Source organism: Calypte anna, chromosome 14 (genome assembly GCF_003957555.1).
Source record: "Calypte anna isolate BGI_N300 chromosome 14, bCalAnn1_v1.p, whole genome shotgun sequence".
Lineage (NCBI taxonomy): Eukaryota > Metazoa > Chordata > Aves > Apodiformes > Trochilidae > Calypte > Calypte anna.
In genome coordinates this window covers 3,487,312-3,507,842 of record NC_044260.1, presented here as the reverse complement: position 1 = coordinate 3,507,842, position 20,531 = coordinate 3,487,312, and the positions used below count along the sequence as shown (strand labels likewise).

Sequence of the window (20,531 nt, the reverse complement as noted above, 5' to 3'; positions counted from 1 at the left end):
CTTTGAATATGAAAGCATATGTGCCTCACTATTTTCATCTCTGCTGGTACATTTATAAATCGTACAGTATGCAGTTAACTTACAAGCGGTAGTAAAACCTAGTCATTCTGTGATTTAACAGTAAAACTATATGAAGTATTTTAAATTCACAGTACCATATAACACATCATATTATTGCATATTAAAAAAATAAATGTAAGACCTAGAAAGCAGCTTGAAGCAATTTACAACATATCTTCTAACAAAACACAGTAACTGAAAAGTACCTTTATATTAATCAGAGTTTTATAAACATCTAAGTAAAGACAGCATTAGACCGATTCCAAAATACTGTCTCTGGCATTCCACACACAACAGACATGGCAATAGGATGAGTTGTACTGTTGAGTGTGTAGTTACTAGCTACTACATCTATGTATCCATCTTCTGTTAATTAAAATAACAGGTATAAACACTTAATTCGGGCATTATGGCAAGAGTTATACAAAGTGATTACAGTGCAAAGGAACTGAAGTAGTTTGTGCACTAAGTATGTAACTGGAAGTCAGAAAAGGTTGTGGTGGGATTAAGGGGGGATAAAAGAACTTCAAGACTGAAGTTTATATGTAAAGCTGAGAAAGTCATGTTCTCTAAAGGAACTACGTTTCTCAAATTAAAATGGAAATCCCCTTGACACTATTAAATGAGTGATATAATCCATTTACAAAACAAAAAATCATAAAATTATTTAACTCATAAACATGATACGAGTACTACACCTGCATGTTACCACAGATTGGTCTTTTTCTTGCAGCAGGAACATTCTTCCTGTGTAGCTGCACAGTCATCACAAAGTACGTAATGTTGACATGGATTCAGGATAATGCTACGATCACCTTCAAGACATATGATACATTTCTTTGACTGAAGCTGAACAATCACCTGTAACAAGATTATTGCACTCTGTAAAAACCAATCCAAAGTATACAGTTGCATTCTAGAAGCTTTAAACTTAGCTGTCCGGAATAAACTTCTAATTCAACAACAAAAATTAGTATTTTTGGTAGGACAGGTTGAGAGTTGAGAATCATCTGGACAGAGCACACACAACCTTTAAAGTAGCAGCTGGAGTACAGGTGCTTTGGAAAGTGAGGTATCTAGGACTGAACCCTTGGAACGACATTTTCCTGTGTAACTGGGATAAGTGATGTGAAAAGGCAAAAACAAACTAAAACAAAAAATAGAGGAAATAAGCCTTTTTCATTGTCATACTCTCTCATTTTGCTATTTCAAATCACTGTTGCATTTTGCCGTGCCATGGGAGATATATGCATTAGGACAAAATGGAAGTATCCTAAATATGCAATGCTTGGAATGAAGATCAGAGAGGATGTTACTACTGCAAATAAATGTTACTTAAGCCATATCATATGTCTTATAAGCCAATAAATGGCAAATAAGACATATCAAGCCTATTAAGGAGCAAAAATAAATTCTGAGTATATAAAAGCTCTGTTAATTTTTGAAGAAGACATGGTTTGGACTAAAAGAAGGGCCTAGAATGCTGAATGTGACACTGCCCAAAACAGCAACTTTCTCCTGGAAAGAAGAGCTAGGTGAGAAGAGGCCACAGTGGTAAAGGAAACCTGAGAAACTGAGGAATTGAAGAAATGGTAAGGGTTCTTTCTGATCAGTCTAGCTTGGCCAAGATGGCTTCCATTCCAGGATGTAATGATTCCATGACTCCTTTGCTCCTCTTTAAAATCCATTAGGAGGAAAGCAACAGTGGTCTTTAATCCAATCAAGAATCCTGTAAAGTTACTTTATAACAGAAGCCTGGTAATTAGCAAGTCTCACCCTTGTCCACCTACTTCATTTGACAGATTTATATCATGTTTTAAACCCTTCTAAAGAGAGGCTTTTTGTTTGGTTGGTTTCGGGTTTGTTTTTTTTTTTTTTGCTTTGTGGTTTTTAAGGTTGTAGTTCAATCTGATATACTGATACAGATGGCACAAGACAGGATATGCAATGAGACAGAGAAGACACTGCTGAACTCATATAGGTACTAGAATATAGCAGACTGTCCCAGTACACTACCAGGCAAGACCCTGAGCAATCTGCTCAAGCTGACCCTACCAGCTGCAGGCTGGACTGAACAATCTCCAGAGGTCCCTTCTAATGTCAATAATTCTATGTTCCAAGTCTGTACTGGCCTCTTTTGACTCTCATGAAACCCCACCTGGAGTCCTGCATCCAGTTCTGGAGACCCTTGTACAGGAGGGACATGGAGGTGCTGGAGCATGTCCAGAGGAGGGACACGAGGATGCTCAGAGGGCTGGAGCAGCTCTGCTGTGAAGACACTGAGAGAGTTGGGGTTGTTCAGTCTGGAGAAGGCTCTGAGGAGACCTCACTGTGGCCTTCCAGTATCTGAAGGAGGCTACAAGAAAGCTGGGGAGGGACTTTTTCAGATGTCAGGTAGGGATAGGACATGGGGGAATGGATTCAAACTGGAGAAGGGGAAACTTAGATTGGAAGTTAGGAAGAAGTTCTTCACCATGAGGGTGGTGAGACACAGGAACAGGTTGCCCAGAGAGGTGGTGGAAGCCCCATCCCTGGGAGTTTGGAAGGCCAGGCTGGACAGGGCTCTGAGCAACCTGATCTGGTGGGAGGTGTCCCTGCCCATGGCAGAGGGTGTTGGAACTAGATGATCCAAGTGAAGAAGAGAGTGGATCAGGCCAAGCTGTTTGTGTGAATTTACTTTATGTAGAATTAAGACTTGTAATATATGCTAATGAATTTGTATTCATAACTACTAAGAATTCAGGGTTAAACCAAGAAAGCAGCTAACAAAGCAGCTGAGACATTTCACTTTCCCATACAAAGCAGCTCAGACATGTCATTTTCCTACTAGAACAATGTAACCAATACAAGGTCCTAACGGGATTAACTTCTAGCTCAGAAATAATTGAGTGTAAGTCTTTTCTTCTGTAACTCTTTTTCTTAAGAACAAGTCTTGTTCTTATTCAGGCGCCAGCTGGACACCAAAGGATGTGAACATCCACAAGAACATGAAGATATCACCACCAACGGATAAGAAGAAAATTATGGCTGGGGTATCGCCTTGTAACAATATAATGAAGTCAGCAAGAACTGAGAATGTAGTAATGTTGTAACCTCCCCCTTGTACTGTATAAATACCCTAACCCCTTTTCCCTTAACCCTTGGAACTCTTTGTCCAGCGCGAGCTGGGAGTTCCCCGGATCCGAAAATAAATACCTTTGCTGTTTAAAGACTCAAAATTCTGTCTCTAAACAGTTTTGCTTGGCCTTTTTCGGCTTCATTTTTGGCGATCGTGGCAGGACTGGACTCTGTCGTGCCGTGATCCAGGGGGGCCTGGGGACGCTTTTGGGGCCCCCCCAACGAATTCTGTAGGATAAGCCTCCCCTACTCCCTTGGCTCTACGCACCGATGGACACCAGACCTTCCTCATACTGAAAAGGTATTTATATATATTTGTTTGGGTTTTGAAGCCTCTAGGAAGGGGGGTTAGAGTCTCCCAGAGTGTTAAAGTCCCCCGGGAGGTTAGAGTCCCCCCGGGAGGTTTGGGTTCCTCAGGATTCACACGGGGGACGCCCCCAGGCTTACAGATTGGAGTCCAGTCTAGTGCTGAGTTCGTCCCTTCACAGCAGTGGGAAGGTACACTCTGTGTTGTATCGTGTTGATAAGGGGTTTTTGGTAATGCTGTGGTTCATATGATCATATGGTGATTGATGATTATGTTATTCTGTTGTATTGCTTGTAAGTAATCTAAGTGTTTTGAGTGTTTGGTGCGCCTCTTTTTAAGAGAATTAAGTGCTTTGGGTAATTACATGCCCCTATCGAAGAAAAGTTTTACAGCTTTATCTTCCGGGGGGTTGCGGGGAGTCTTTTGCCGCGACACCGGCGGGTATTCGTGGTTTATAGCGGCATCTTGTGACCGTAGACGGTAAAGCAATGCGTAAGGTTTTGTGTCAAATTTTACCTGTGCAGAGTTCTGACTGAAAGTGCGTGTGTGTGCAAGTGACTGAGACGCAATTTAATTGCGAAGCGAGTGCGGAGTCCCGATTTGCGTTTCCGTGTCACCCGCGAGGGGGCCAGCCAGAGACGGATGAAGCGATTGCTGTGAATCTGGATTGTCAAAATAAGAAGTGTGCTTGAATACTAGAATAAGTTGAGTAAGCTGTTGAAATTGTAAATTGCTGAAATCTGAATAGAATTTGGTAATCCAGAAAGGGTCCCACAGTTGCAACCTCTCGACTAGGCATAATGGGGACTGAACACAGTAAGGAAATTGATGCTAAAACCCCCTTGGGATGCATTTTAAAACATTGGAAAGAACTTGGTGAAATCCCGGGGGGAAATATAAGGAAAAAGACACTTGTGAAATATTGTCAAGACTGGTGGCCACTGTATAAACTAGATGATGGGGAAAGGTGGCCACCGGAGGGAAGCTTAAATTATAATACCATCCTACAACTTATGTTGTTTCTCCATAGAAGAGGAAAGTGGGATGATGTAATATATGCAGACATGTTTTTCACTTTAAGGGATAAGCCGGAATGGCGAAAGGATTGTGGAACAAATGTATCACCCCAAGATCCCTTGGTTTTAGTCCTAGAAAGGAATCAGAAAAACAGCAAAGTTAAGGAACGCTGTTGTGATGCTTGTAGTACAGGGAAACGATGCCTTAAGTCGAAAGAAAAAAGCAGTGATGCCGAAAGTACCATTAGCCTCCAAGAATATCAGCCTCTTGTGCCAGGATGTGGAGTACTGCTGCCAAAGTCACAACAAGAAAGCAGCAGTAGCTCCGCAGAATTGGAAAGCGAGAAAAGAAAGGAGTTGGAAAGTGAGAACAGAAAGGAGTTGGAAAGTGAGGAGAGAAAGGAATTGGAATGTGTTTCGCAAAAGTTGGTGGGGGGAGACAAAGATGAAGAGAAAGCCCCACAGGAGACAGGGAAAAAGGTGAAGAAGAAAGAGAACAGAGCAGACACCGAAAACCTGAGAGATGATCCCGGAGAAGGAACCAGCCATTCATATTACACAAGGGCAACCGAGCGAAAGGAAAAGGAAAGGGAGGCAGAAATGGCAAAGACAGGAGAAGAAAGAGCAAAATTGGATATAGAGAAAGTGAGATTAGAAGCAGAGAAGGCTAAGGCTGAGGCAGAGAGGGCAAAACTAGAAGCAGAGAAAGCAAGACTGGAGGCAGAAAAAGCAGGAGCTGAAAGGACAGAAGTAAAGACAAAAGCTCAGATCAGAGACGGTGAAGTAGAGGGAGTAAAGGAAATCCCAGAGAACAAGCACGGATGGAAGTACCACAAGCGACCTTAATAATTGGAGAGAGGTTTTTAGAATTAGAGCTATTGGTAGACTGTGAATCAGATTTTAATACACCAATATTACCAGTCAAGAAACTAAATGGGACTTGCAGACTGGTACAGGATTTAAGGGCTGTAAATGATATTACTAAGATTTTTCTGCCTTACCTTAGCCCCAGAAAGCCAAAAGATTTTTGCCTTCGAATGGGAGTTTGTTGGTAAAGGGAGAAAAACACAACCTGGATGGTGTTACCTCAAGGTTATAAAAATAGCACTACAATATTTGGAAATCAATTGGCCAAAGAATTGGAACAGTGGGAGCGGCCACAGGGAGAGGGCACCCTTCTGCAATATGTGGATGACTTACTCTTTGTCAAATTTCTTGGGTTTAAATGGTTATCGAGTCTCCCAACAGGAAGCACAGCTGGTGCAAGAAAAGGTGGTCAACCTAGGATATGAGATCTCTGGAGGACAGCGATCCCTAGGAACAGCGAGGAAAGAAGCCATCTGCCAGACGCCCAGGCCTGAAATGGTGAGAGACCTGCGAGCCTTCCTAGGAATGACAGCATCATTCCTAGAAGGAAGAGTGTCAGCAAAGCCGATTAAGCATGACTGCCTAGAAACCATCGAGGCTGTGTATTCCAGTCGTCTGGATCTCAAAGAGGAGCCACTCGAAGGGGCAGATGACTGGTTCTGGGATGGCAGTAGCTTCGTAAAGCAGGGAGTAAGGATGGCTGGCTACGCAGTGACTACAACAGAGCAGGTAATTGAATCAAATCCCTTGCCCATGGGAACTTCAGCACAGAAGGCCGAACTAATAGCTCTTACCCTAGCCCTCGAACTGGCAAAAGGGAAAAGAATTAATATACGGATGGACTCTAAGTATGCTTTCTCCGTTGTACATGCCCATGGGGCAATCTGGAAGGAGCGAGGACTGCTGACTGCCCAGGGAAGACCCATAAAATATGCAACAGAAATCCTACAGTTGCTGGAGGCTGTTCAGCTCCCAACCCAAGTGGCCATAATGCATTGCAAGGGGCACCTGAAAGGTAACACCGTTCCAGAAACAGGTAATAGAGCAGCAGATGCAGAAGCTAAATTAGCTGCTGCAAGAGCCAAGGATTTAGTATTGGTCCTGGTACCAGAAGAATTAGACACTAATTTTCAACCAAAGTACCAGGAATCAGACCATAACTGGATGCAAAGGAACAAAGGTAAAATGTTAGATAGTGGATGGGGTCAGCTAGAAACAGGACAACTAGTGCTGCCAGAGAAACTAGTATGGCAATTTGTAAAAACAGAGCATGACAAGGCCCACTGGGGATTAGATCCTCTTTATCAGTATTTAAAAGTTAGAATAGCAGGGCGAAAGCTATTCACAGCAGTAAAACAGGTCACATCTCAATGTGAACGCTGTTTGAAAAATAATCCAAACACGGGAACAAAGGTACACCAGGGAGTAATTGGTAGAGGAAAATTCCCAGGGGAAGCGTGGCAGATTGATTTCTCTGAACTCCCAAGGAAAGGGGGGGTATAAGTACCTCTTGGTTTTGACTGATACATTTTCTGGGTGGCCTGAAGCGTTCCCATGCAGAACAAACAAAGAAAGGGAAGTAACTAAAGTCTTGTTTAATGAAATCATTCCGAGGTTTGGGGTGCCTAGGAGCATCTCCTCGGGCAGAGGCTCGCCCTTTTGTGCTAAAATTGTACGAGCAATAAGTAAGGCACTGCAAATCAAATGGCAATTGCACACGCCCTATAGACCCCAAGCTAGTGGGCAAGTAGAAAAGATGAATCATCTTATCAAATTGCAAAAATATGCCAGGAAACTAATTTGCAGTGGTACCAAGCCTTACCTATTGCTCTAATCAGACTAAGGGTGAAGCCCCGCTCAAAAGAAAAACTGAGCCCGTTTGAAATTTTATATGGGAGACCTTATGCAATGCAGACTGTAAATAGTGAGGCTGTAGATCAAATAGGTAATATGTGTATGATTATGTTATAGCTGTCGGGAAACACTTTGATAAAAATGCCACGGTGGTGATGGATCACCAACCTAAGCAATCTGATTGTAAACTGCATCTTTTTAATCCTGGTGAGTGGGTATATGTTCAGAATCTTTTAGGGAAACCTCTGCAAGAGAAATGGGAAGGACCCTTTCAAGTGTTGCTCACCACCTTCACTGCAGTTCGAATTAAGGAGCGACCCACCTGGATCCACTACTCCCAAGTCAAGATGGCCCCTGACCATTGCCAAGAACGTTCCTGAAGAAGCTAGACATTATGAACTGGCGACCTTTTCTGTTGATGCTTGGACTCTGGATAAGTATGACCTTATCACAAAACATTGCTCAGGGATGGCCACAGTCATAGAATCATAGAATTGGCTGGGTTGGAAGGGACCTCAGAGATCATCGAGTCCAACCCTTTTACCACCGTTGCGGTTGCTAGACTATGGCACTGAGTGCCACATCCAGTCTCTTTTTAAATATCTCCAGGGACGGAGAATCCACTACTTCCCTGGGCAGCCCATTCCAATGCCGGGTCACTCTCTCCGTAAAGAAATTCTTTCTAATATCTAACCTAAATTTCCCCTGGCACAACTTAAGACCGTGCCGTCTTGTCTTGTTGAAAGTCGTCTGGCAAAAGAGACCAACGTCCACCCGGTTACAACCTCCTTTCAGGTAGCTGTAGACAGCGATGAGGTCTCCCCTGAGCCTCCTCTTCTCCAGGCTGAACAGCCCCAGCTCTCTCAGCCTCTCCTCATAGGGTCTGTGCTCGAGTCCCTTCACCAGCCTGGTTGCCCTCCTTTGGACCTGCTCCAGGACCTCGATATCCTTCCTGAACTGGGGGGCACGAATTATTCTGTTCCACTAACCACTATGCAATTGATTGAAGCTGAATATACACTGTATCGTAATCTACCGCATTTGCAGATAGGCATGAATATTAATCTTTTAAAGGCAATGCTTAGACACCCTGACATAGAACAATTAGTCCATGAAGTTAATAGAACTACACAATGCATGTTTTGGCAAGTGACACATGATTCAAAAGGTATACAGCAGGTGCTAACAAAGATAGAACAAGTAGGGAAGTGTCATGCGTGGGATATCTTTACAGAATATTCCCCTGCGACTATGCAAGTACTCCATTACCTGATATACCCTCTAATAGTCATGGTAGTGATGATTCTCATGTTATCCTTCTTCAATGTGTGGCCAATACTACAAATTTAATGAAATAGTCAAAAAGATCCGAGTACTGTGGACAATGATTCAAAGGCATGAGAACCTTACCTTGGAACTTGATGAAAGATTTCGTAAGTTCTAAGGAAAGGGGGGAATGAAGAAGAGAGTGGATCAGGCCAAGCTGTTTGTGTGAATTTACTTTATGTAGAATTAAGACTTGTAATATATGCTAATGAATTTGTATTCATAACTACTAAGAATTCAGGGTTAAACCAAGAAAGCAGCTAACAAAGCAGCTGAGACATTTCACTTTCCCATACAAAGCAGCTCAGACATGTCATTTTCCTACTAGAACAATGTAACCAATACAAGGTCCTAATGGGATTAACTTCTAGCTCGGAAATAATTGAGTGTAAGTCTTTTCTTCTGTAACTCTTTTTCTTAAAACAAGTCTTGTTCTTAAGAACAAGTCTTGTTCTTATTCAGGCGCCAGCTGGACACCAAAGGATGTGAACATCCGCACAAGAACATGAAGATATCACCACCAACGGATAAGAAGAAAATTATGGCTGGGGTCTGGTATCGCCTTGTAACAATATAATGAAGTCAGCAAGAACTGAGAATGTAGTAATGTTGTAACCTCCCCCTTGTACTGTATAAATACCCTAACCCCTTTTCCCTTAACCCTTGGAACTCTTTGTCCAGCGTGAGCTGGGAGTTCCCTGGATCCGAAAATAAATACCTTTGCTGTTCAAAGACTCAAAACTCTGTCTCTAAACAGTTTTGCTTGGCCTTTTTCGGCTTCACAAGGTCCCCTCTAATGCTGAAAATTCTATGATTCTGTGACTGCACAACTCCAAGGAGCAGACTTCATCACTTACCATACAAATAAAAAGCATGTAAAGTGTTTTAATTAATTTAGGGCAATAATCATTATTTACTTAAGTCGTGCCCAAAACACTGGGGGTAAAAGCTGGCTTTAATATTTTTTTAAACACCCCAATGATTTATCTGAATAATTTGTAACCTGTTCTGGTAGCTGATCAAAAACTGAGAAGAATCCATCAGGTTGAGAAAACTAAACTGCCCTCTATTCTTTAAAAGAAAAACTTAACACTGAGAGCAATGTTGCTCTTTGAAATCAAACCTGGCATAAGTATGTCATTAAAGGTTACTAAACCATCAGTTTCAGTTAATCAAAAATAGTTCTGCAGATGAAGAAACTCACCTCATCTATTATTTCCAAATCCAAGTGCAGCCGATTTTGTAAGGAACGAAGCTTTGGCAAGGATATATTCTCTGTATCTCCACAGGTTTTCATATATGGTAATGTAGTAGATAGACAAACAGCTAATTGCACCTTCAGCTTTTTTAACTTATTTTCCACTTCCTCTTTCTTCTGAAGAGCAAGTTGTTTGTCTGCATCTGCGATGTCAGCACGTTCTTTTGCTTCTTGAGCCTCTTTTTGCCATGCATCACATGCCTGGGAGAAAGAGATTTCAAGAATACAAAAAATACATTTTTTAAATTCACAACAGAAGAGCAAATTCAAAAGCTTCCACTGATGCCTGTAATCTCTCATTTTAGACATAAAAATGCATTTTCTGTCAAATTTAATGCTTGTCCCTTCTTATCCTCCCTTCCAATTATCAACTCTTCTTGTTTTGTCGTAACATAATTTTTACATATTATCACTGTTACTTGTCTGTAAACAACCAGAAGCTTTTACTGAGTTCTATAACTGAGACACATTTTAAATGCTAAATTCATAAATTAATGTCATAACATAAAAAACCATAACAATTTAGTAAAGCTATTTAGCTACTCCTTGACACAGAGAAAACATCACAAGGGGAAGGAAAGTTCTGCAGAAAAGGCACTACACCGGCAGCTATCAATGTCAGTTTGACTGCTGATGGCTAGATACTGTCCAGGTACACTCCACAACCACAGCTGATGGCAAGCCTCTATTTCTTTGTGTTTATTATCTGAAAAAGGTATGGAAAGGAATGTATGTCTTTTGTTACTTAAACATCAATATACATTGCTGTTCTGCTCTATCCTGAATATGTTTAAGTGCCGCAGTCTAGAGGCAGATCAACTTTCAAAAAAAACCAGCCCTTTAAAAAGCTCAATTTATTTTATTCCTCTAGCTCACTCTGAGGATGGGAAAAGCATTTATTTGACAGATATTACTAGAAATCTGGGTCCAAGGATAAGAAGATACATAAAAAGGAAAAGCAATAGGAGCTACTTGTTTGTTTAAAACAAAAAAATCTGCATAACTTATTACCATAAAGTAGCATACCTGTTTGACTTGTTGCCAGGATTCTTCCCAGTGCTTTAGTTTTCTCTTGGCATCATCAAGTTCCTGCCTAATTTGAGTCAGTTCATTCCCACTGGTGTTTGAACTTATTGAGGGGGTAAGGCCACTGCTTAGTACTGGGGATGGACTAGAAGAGAAACTCCCAAAGTCCCAAATGCTCCCCGTAACACCACTTAAACCTGTAAAACAAAGACAGAAAAAATAATCACTCTGCACACACTGAGCAAAATGTTTCACGTACTAAAGAAAATAGATGTGGCCAGATACACAAAATTTATACTTTTCTCTGCAAGACCCATCACAGTATTTCAGTACCTTCAGAAATGCAACAGTCTGAAAAATGCTTACAGTATTTAGAACAATTCAGGAGAGTTACATGTTTTTCTTTGTTGCCACTTCTAATAAACAAAAGTACAAGCCACAAAAGAAGGAAAAGTAGAAATTTATATACAAAAAGCTTTGCTCCTAGAATCTCATTCATCATTTTGATTCTTTCTTTATCTCTATTTTGTGTTTTCCTTTAGTAAAATGATGCAGCTTAAATACATTCATGCTGCCTGTATGTCAACTGCTGTATTTTACCCTTTTCAAATGCCTTTGTAGAAATCTTCTCTACAAAGACCTCTTCCTTAGGAATGGAAGTTCAGTCCTTTAACTTTTTCCCATGTAACACATATAACTCCATTATCAGAACTATTAACAATTACAATAGCCAAGCTGTGCTGTCCAGATTAAGCCATAAAAGCCATGCAAAGCCTTGAACTGAACATTTCTTACCTGCCATTGAGTTCCCTCTTACGACACATAAAGTGCAGCCTTCCTCTTACTTACCTAAAGAGTTGTGAGAAGAGGCTGAGGTGCCTAACATGCTATGTTCTATCTTCAAAGGCTGAGGCTGCTGAGGGTGAGGAGCCGTAGTGGGTGATACAAAGGACTGAGACAGCGATTGTGAAAGAGAACTGAGTGGAGAGGTTGAAAGGGATGATAATGAATGTAAAGATGAGGAACGAACAAGAGAACCTGGTATACTGACAGGTGCTGAACTTCCCAGTAATCTTTGACCTGTATGTGCATTAGGAAAAAAAAAACACAAAATAGAACAAAACAAAACAACCAAACAAAAAAGTATTTGTTCCAAAGCAGTATGCAGACATATTTATTTTTACAACCAGCAACTAATGGAATTGGAAAAAAACTGAAAATTAAATGATTATGAAAACTTTGGCTTTTATTGTAATATATAAACTAGAGTTAAACAAGTGAGACTATATACCTTGAAAATCATTCACAGTAAATCACACTAGTGACTACATCCACTAGTAAATCAGACATAGCTCTATTTCTTCTATACACGTTTGCTTTTGTTCAGTAACTTAATATGTCAAATGTACTTTACTCTCTATGAGAGCTGAGTTTGAAACGTAAAAATTAGTAAAAATTGAGTCAAACAAATGCATTGCTCACAGTTTCCCTAAACAATAATAATAATAATAAAAAATAGGTATGAAAAAAAGCATCTTCAATCATGCAGTTACTTGAATAAACATGCACAGGATGCAGTGCATCTTTATGGTCAGGAAAGAGTTTGGCATTTATTATGAAGATTTTATTAATCAATATTGTTTCAATATCAACAAAGAATGACATCACCTTTTCTTTTAAAAAGATAGGAGTCAAAAAATGATGGGTCATGATTCTAGTTTTCTGGTTTTGCTTAAAAAAGGTGAATTCATGTTATCAGAGAAAACATTCCTTTTAGAAGTATTTCAAAACAAAAAGACAGGGATGCTCATTTTAAGTTGCATTAGCACAATGTCTTAAAAAAATCTATCTTTAAATACTTGTTACCAAGGTCAGCCTCATGACTATATAGTAAGATACAGGACAGATATATACCAACCAACATATATAATACAGGTGAAGTCACCAAAGAAACACTGTATGGCATAGCAGCAGAAAAAATATTCCTTTTTCTGGTTCTTACAGTGTTCTCAAAAAACAGTTGCACTTTTTGCGTTTTGGGAAATACAGTCAGCCTGCATTTCTTGAGTTTATAGGGCAAGGTTTTGGGTGCAGGGGGTGCCCAGGAGAGGCCAGAGCTTGCCCTGTGGCAGACACAGCCAGCACCGGCCAGCTCCAGAGGACCCATTGCAGGACACTGCCATGCCTTTCAGCCATACTTTGTGGCACCTCTGGAAAAACATACTTAAGAAAGGGCAAGAAAAAATGCCATACAGGCAGAGGAGAAAGTAACAAAAAGCATGAGAAGCAACCCTGCAAAAACGAAGGTCAGAAAAGAAGGAAAGGAAGTGCTTCTGTCTCCAGAGCTGAGATTTCTCTAGAGCAGCCTCTCTGCAGCCCATAGAAGGTTAGGAAAAGACTACTGTACAAGTAGGTACTTCCCTGCAATTTGTGGACAGGACAAAGTCAGACCAGGTGGATACTGACCAAACAACCACAGCCCATGGAGAGCCCATGCAAACTTTTCTTCTGAAAGCAATGATAAGCAATAATAAACCAGGGTGCAGATATAGTTGTTTTATCCTTCATGTCTAGGGCCACAGGGAAAGAAGGACATGGGAGAATATGGTTTTGTTTGCCCAAGTGGAAGCTGAACACATATGCACAACCAACTTAATGATGACTGTAGACCTCCTTCAAAGAAACGCAAACAAAACAGATACCAGGGAAAAAAAGGAAAGCGGTATAAAAAAGTGTCTGTTCTCTTGCTTCATGATTCCCAAAGGACTAAGATAATGAAATCATAGTTCCTCAGTTTTCGCTACCTTTTTTTCTTCTCTTGATTATTTTCCCTTTTCCACTTTCATTACAAAAAGGTGGCAATTTAATTTCTTGATGTTCCACCCACCCTTCATCCTTCCTCTCTTCCCTGCACTGCTCTCCTTTGCTGTCTTCCTCTCCTTTCCCAGAAGAGGTCAAATGGCTGACTACTTCCTAACAGACCTTCAACTAAATTGCTCCTTCCAGGTTAGAATCATAGAAAGACTGAGCTCCTAACTCACAAGTACTAGACATAAAGGTTGCTAGCTCCTTCTCCCCACTCTACCTCTCAACAACCGCCTAGCTATGGAAGTGCCTGTGGGTACCTTTGGCACATCCTGATTGCTATCGGACGTTAGCAGTGCCCAGCATGCAGGCAGTCAAGCTCAAGCTTAGCGCCTTTCTTTAAAGGCATAGAAGTCCTTCCATCAGCTATTATGCTCATGGGCCCAAGTCATTAAGAGTGTTAAAACCCCTCCAAAGTATTTACTGGACTGATCCCTTGCAAAAATAAGATTTTTTGCACCACAAAGATAAACAGCTGGTACAAAACTGAGCACTTTTCTTTAAAGTCTTTGCTGTTGTTAACTATTTTGATGAGTAAAAATTTAGAAAGGTAAGGAAGAAAGGTATTTTAAATAATTCTACAAACTGGAGCTCTTACTTGGCAATCCAAGGTCACTGCCGTCTTGATCTTCGATTTCTCTATCTATGGATGTGATGTTCACATCATTAAAATGCAAATCTAAAGCAGATCCTGTTAAACAAAGCATTGCATCAATTTATTATCCTTGAATTACTCATAAAACTATAATGATGGCTGCAATAAGGAAACTGTATTTTACGATTTTTGTTCCTGCTTCCATCACAGTACTCTTTCACATTTAGGTCGTGATTTTAAGCAGATAGTGAAGAAAAATCCCCTTAAAAGGGAAATTTTTCATATAAGGACATTACAGCTCTTTAAACTGGCAAGAGGAACAAGGGATAATGCAGAAGTGATTATCTACCTGGATAAATAAATAAATCTGTGCCACCCCTTGTGTTCAGATGCAGTACAACAGAAAATGAGGAAAAATAAAACTTGGATACCTGAGTAAATATATTTTTTACTATTATAAAACCAGGTATTATACCTGAGAAAGGCACTGTAAATGCCCCTTTCAACAGTTAGTCCTTGAGGTAACCGAGTATCAAGGCACACAGATACAGGGAGTGTCAGAATATACATATGCTGATGTGCAATATTTTAAAATAAAGTAAAAATAAAAATCAGTATTTCATTTAGACTAAACTGTTGGACTGCTTCTCATTTTAAGGCTTATGTAAGTCTAAAATTTCACTAGGAAATACCACGAAAGAGTTCTGAGCAGTATCCTTATTAGCTCCACTGCTTCTGAAGTGTTAGAAGATGAATATGGTTTCCCTTCTTCCTCTTCAATTATTTTCTGTACATAAAGGAGTGTAATGAGGAATTTACCCCTCTGCACCTGTACTTTAAATAATGTTAAACAACTGCACAATCACAAGGACAGGAGACAAAGTCTGCATAAATATTGATTTTACAGGTAGGAAAGTGACCATCCCAGTCACTGAGTTCAGTCACAGTGATTACCTTTGTAAATAATTTTTATATTTTATGTAGAAAATGATAATTAAAAACTGGAACAAAGACTAAGTAAGTTGAAAAGGAACAATCAGAAATAAAAGGCACGCTAGCTTGGGTATCAGTTTCCAGAAAATCCAAAAGACATCTCTTGATCCTCTTGGCATTAGCTTGATTCCTCTCTCATAACCTAGTCCTAAACATGAGGCACTGTAAACTGCAGATAATCTTTGGCAGAAGTAGTCAAACTAGCTGGTTTAGAAGTCCTAAAAGTCAGGAACTGAAAGGACTACTTGGATCATTAATACAAGATCAGTGCACTGCTTTTATGTATAGGCATTTTCTAATGTTGACTAGGCTATGTAACAGATTGTACTGAAATGGTGCTCCAGGTAATACAAAAGTGAGTTACTGACCTAGAAGCAGGATTCACAGAAAAATGCTCAGCAGGAACCTGCCTGAGCTGTCCAGAACAAAATGCCAGCCAAGAGATAGTGTTTACTTACAACACAATGATGCACACAACAAAGCTACCTGAAAGTTAACACAGGTCTTTGTGAAGAGTTAATAGCCTGGGTCTCAAAATCAAAGCAGCTTTATTAGTATGGCAACATGCCCATTCTATAATCATCAGCTCTCAGCAGTACATACAAAGCAGCTTGGTATCTAACAGTCAGAGGGAAAAAGCTTTCTCTGCATCTTTATTTTGGCCTGAAGTGATTTGCCCTCGCTTTTCGAAGTTTTCCAGCAGGTAACCTTCTCTTGGAGACAAGTGCCTAAGCCAGGAGACAGGTTCTTCTACACAACATGGTAAGAAGGAGAGAGATGACCTCCTTTTATTTGATTACTGTATGAAACCCAGACTAAAAGTGCTCTTCCCTACCGGGTCTTGGATCCCTGTGGATACACTTTGTCTTCCCTCCCTTTGCCCTTTACATATGTCTGCAGCCCGCCTATCTTGCCCTTATACTCAACTGCTCTTGTTCTCTGGGAAGCATGTTTCCTTTCTTCTTCTCACTATCCTGTTACACTTACCATCTGGAGTGTTAAGGTAAGCTCCCAGAGCAAGTGACTGCCACTAGTGCAAGTGTTGGGAAACTGTCTGGAAGAAAACAGACATGTAAGCAATCCTGACTATTTAGCTTTAGCTAGAGTAAGCTAAGGGCCTTGAGGCCCAGCTGCAAGGTTACTGAAAGATGAGCTATGGGAAAAAGATAAGGGAGCTGGCAGAAGAAAAAGAAGAATAGTAATGATGTAGCCAGCAGTTCTGTGAGAACAGGATTTGTGGCAAGATATAGTCACCTGCAAGATATCGTTATATAAACAAGGGCTCTATATAAAGCGAGTGTGGATTGTTAATAAACAACTTCACTTTAACCATATTGGTTACTACGTGTTGTCCTTAAGCCTCTGAGGATTTTTTTCTACATTTGGCGCCTGAACAGGGACTCTCTCGCTGTTGCTTCCAGGAGTGATGAAGACAGCTGGGATGAGAGGGTAGTGAGAAAGCCAACCGAAGGAACGGTGTGTCAGGAGCGGAGAAGCCAGTCGAAAGGAGACTGCTGCCCCAGTGGTCTGTGTAGCTGGTGCCCGGCTATGGAACAAAAGAGGTACTGTGGAATTGAAGAATCCTGCCAGGAAAAAGGTGAGCAACTGGGGAGGAGATGGGGTCTACACTCTCTAAAGAAGAAGAGGCAGTAGTTAAGCTCCTCCAATGTATTCTCTCTAAGAGAGGTTTATCACACGAAGGCAGGACCTTACGAGAATTACTGAAATGGGCACGGGATAGAGACTTGATCCCCTCAATGGGTACCCGTTTTTGAGTTACCTACTTGGGAAGCCATAGGTACTACATAGCCCTATGGGATAAAATTAGCGATGGAGACAAGGAGGCACAACGCTTAGCGACACTCTGGAAATTGATTAGAGAAACCTTAAAAGAAATGAAAAGTGAGAGGACAGCAGCAGTCTCAGTGTTTGCTGTCTTAACGCCTGACCTACCAGTACCAATGAATGCTCGAAATATGGACTTGACCTCTAAACAGTTATTTGAGACACCTAAAATACCCCCACCAGAACCTGCAAGGACTGTACTGATTCAAGCTCAGCCAACTGTGCCATTTGACCCTGGGGTTTAGATGAAAAGCAAAAACGGGACCGAGAAGCAAAGCCAAAAGTGACCAAAAACACCACCAGAATCGTCGGAGGACCCAGAGGGAGAGAAGCCAGAGAACATAGGCGAGGAATCTTGGAATGCAGACTCCTGCCCTTGTGCCCGCCTGCTGCGGCTCCCGGCTGCTCTGCCATCTCCACCTCCGATGCCTGATTTATCTTCTTGACCACAGTTGCCATCAATTAATCCTCTGCTTCACCTGTCAACACCATCAGTGCCTGCTATAGAGCAACAACCAAGGAAAGAACTAGGGCTCAGAGACAAGCAACGAAGGGAACTGCTGAAGAAACTGAAAGAACTAGAGACCAAGGATGAGTATATCCCTGAAAAAAAACCTAGTTTTTGCTCTGGGTAACGTTGCGAACAACCCAGGGACACTAATCCATTTTTACCCCCTGATCCATTCCCTATTCCTGCTCCTACTCCTCTTAACCCTTTAACACCCACTGCTCCACCTCTTCCAGATCCAACATGGGGAGGGGAGGGGGGTGGGGCGGTAGGGCAGGGGGTGGGAGTATGGATCTGGTAACTAGATGGAAGGGAATTATTCAAAATGCTATAGTTGAAGGAGAAATGGTTCCCAATATGGGTTGCATTAGATTGAAAAATGATAAAAGAGGCCAAAGCTGCCATTACACAGTATGGTTTGAAATCGTCATTTGCTCAATCTCTTTTGCAACATCTTCTTACTACTCAATTGTTGATGCCATATGACACAAAAATGCTCATTAATTAATGCTCAGAGCATTAATTAATGCTCTGTTAACTCCTTATCAACAATTGCAATTTCATCATAAATGGTAAATGCTGTGTGAAAATGCAGCTGTGATTCCCAGACAGAACACCTATGCATTATATGGAGTGCAAGCACAAATGTTACTTGGTGCTTGTCCTTTTGTACCCGCAGATTTGCAGGCATGGTTTCAAACTGAAGTGTTACAACTTTCACAAGAACTGGCGTATAAAGCTTTGCAAACTGTGCATGATCCTGCACAAGCAACCCCCTATTTTACAAATATTAAGCAGGGGGGAGCAGAGCCATATTCAAAATTTGTGGATCGCTTATATTCAGCGATAACATCACATCTGGATTTGTCAGAAGAGATGAAAAAATTTTTTGGTATGCTAGCATATGACAATGCTAATGAAAAAACTAAACGTGCGTTAGGACTACTCCCAAAAGGTGCTACAGCAGCTCAATTGTTAGAAGCTTCTGAGTGAACGCTAGAAGCAGATAAAGCTGCTTAAGGACCATCATTGCAATATGGTCCTCAATATTGATGTATATTGTGGTGCATGGTGCACTGGTATTTCATACAGAGATAAAAAACTTGGTTGGTAATTACACTTGCAGTTTTGGCTTGGGAGATTGTACCACTGCATTTTATTTTAGGCTAACTTCACCAGATTTTAGTAGCAGTATCATTTCATTTTTTAATCTTCTAGTGGTTGTTGTTAATCTTTCTCATATATTGGTAAGGAGTAAGACAAAAAAACCACAGTTATGAGAATGAGTATGCCTTTTCGGAGGCCGAGAGTTGCTGCGGAGAGTGGGAGCTGCCCCTGGTAGAGAGAGCAGCCCCACTCCTGCCCCCGCAGCCACTTCTTGCCCCCCTGCACACAAGGGCACAGCTCAGATACAGCTGGTGAGCATTGCCAGTGTATCTGCTACAGCTGCAGCTGCTGTCTCTGCCCCCACACACACTGCTGCTGCTCAGAAAGTGAGCCCTGCTGCAGACACCTCAGCAGAGAAAAAAAAACAAAAAAAAAACTGGGGGGGGGGGGGGGGAAGAGTGTGCCTTTGCTGTTCAAAGGCTTGTAATTCTGTCTCTAAACGATTTTATTAGGCCTTTTTGGGCCTCAATTTGGCCCAATTTTGGGCCTCAATTTAACACAGATGCTAGAAGATGTTGATAGTGTCAGACATGCAGTTTTACAGTATCGTGCTGCCACTGACTTTTTATTGTTAGCTTTTAGGTTATGTTTGTGAAGACTTTGATGGAATGTATAGCATGAATTAATCTGACCATTCAGAGTCAATTCACAACCAAAAGCAATTGATTAAGATAACATGAAAAAATTAACTGCTGCATATACTGGGTTAAATGAATGGTTAAATCGCTTAAGGATATGGGGATAGCTTACAGATTTAATTAGAAAAGGTTTATCAATTATATTTGTTATTATTGGTTTTGATTATTAGTATGTTATTATTGCTTTTGTATTATTAGTATGTTGTTTATGGCAATGTATCATTAGCATATTATCTCGCGTGATGAAGTAAGTGAGGATTGCTCAAAAACAAAAAGGGGGATATGTTGGGAAACTGTCTGGAAGAAAACAGACATGTGAGAAATCCTGACTATTTAGCTTTAGCTAGAGTAAGCTAAGGGCCTTGAGGCCCAGCTGCAAGGTTACTGAAAGATGAGCTATGGGGAAAAAAAAAAAAAAAAAGGGCGCTGGCAGCAAAAAAGAAGACTAACAGGATAATCATGTAGCCAGCAGAAGTTCTGTGAGAACAGGATTTGTGGCCAAGATATAGCCACCTGCAAGATATCGTTATATGAACAAGGGCTCTATATAAAGCAGTGTGAATTGTTAATAAACAACTTCACTTTAACCATACTGGTGACTACGTGTTATCCTTAAGCCTCTGCGGATTTTCTACATGCAAGAATCACACTTCCTTTCCCCTCTTCTACTCCTGATTGTAGCTTTTGATTTACACTGGAGGGACCAATAATACCTTTGGACACAGCTCAGCAACCAGCTAGCACACAGCACCATCCACTGACCTAAAGTGTCCTTCAACTGACAGTAATAATATCATAACCAAGAAGAGCTGGTAAGGAGTTTGCGATAGTCTTGATGTGAAACTACAGATACCACAGTAAATATGAAGAAAGTATTACACAGGAGAGAACTACCTCCTGCTCTGGGGAGCATGCCTGTCTGCACTACCTGTCATTTCTCTTTCCACCTGGCTGCTGGAACAGTTTTGTCTTTCCCTTTCTTCTTGCTTTCCTTTCTTATGTTTCTATATTTATTTGGAAATAATTTTCACTATGATTCGCTATCTAGCTGTGCCATCAGCTACAAAAACCACTAGTAAATCTTCACAT

The 20,531-nt window shown here is 40.9% G+C and overlaps 1 protein-coding gene across 5 annotated transcripts in view; it reads right to left on the bottom strand.

The window, feature by feature from the left end:
• Positions 1-201: 201 nt before the first annotated feature.
• The window catches only part of UNKL (unk like zinc finger), a 44,668-nt gene continuing 24,338 nt past the window's right edge, over positions 202-20,531 (bottom strand). For all 5 annotated transcript variants that reach the window (XM_030460067.1, XM_030460066.1, XM_030460069.1 and 2 more), the window contains 5 exons: positions 14,295-14,387; positions 11,681-11,911; positions 10,832-11,028; positions 9,752-10,006; positions 202-921 (listed from right to left, as the gene is read on the bottom strand). In XM_030460067.1, the coding sequence (XP_030315927.1) occupies positions 766-921; positions 9,752-10,006; positions 10,832-11,028; positions 11,681-11,911; positions 14,295-14,387 (932 nt within the window). In that variant the 3' untranslated portion in view covers positions 202-765. The remainder of the gene's footprint in view (positions 922-9,751; positions 10,007-10,831; positions 11,029-11,680; positions 11,912-14,294; positions 14,388-20,531) is intronic.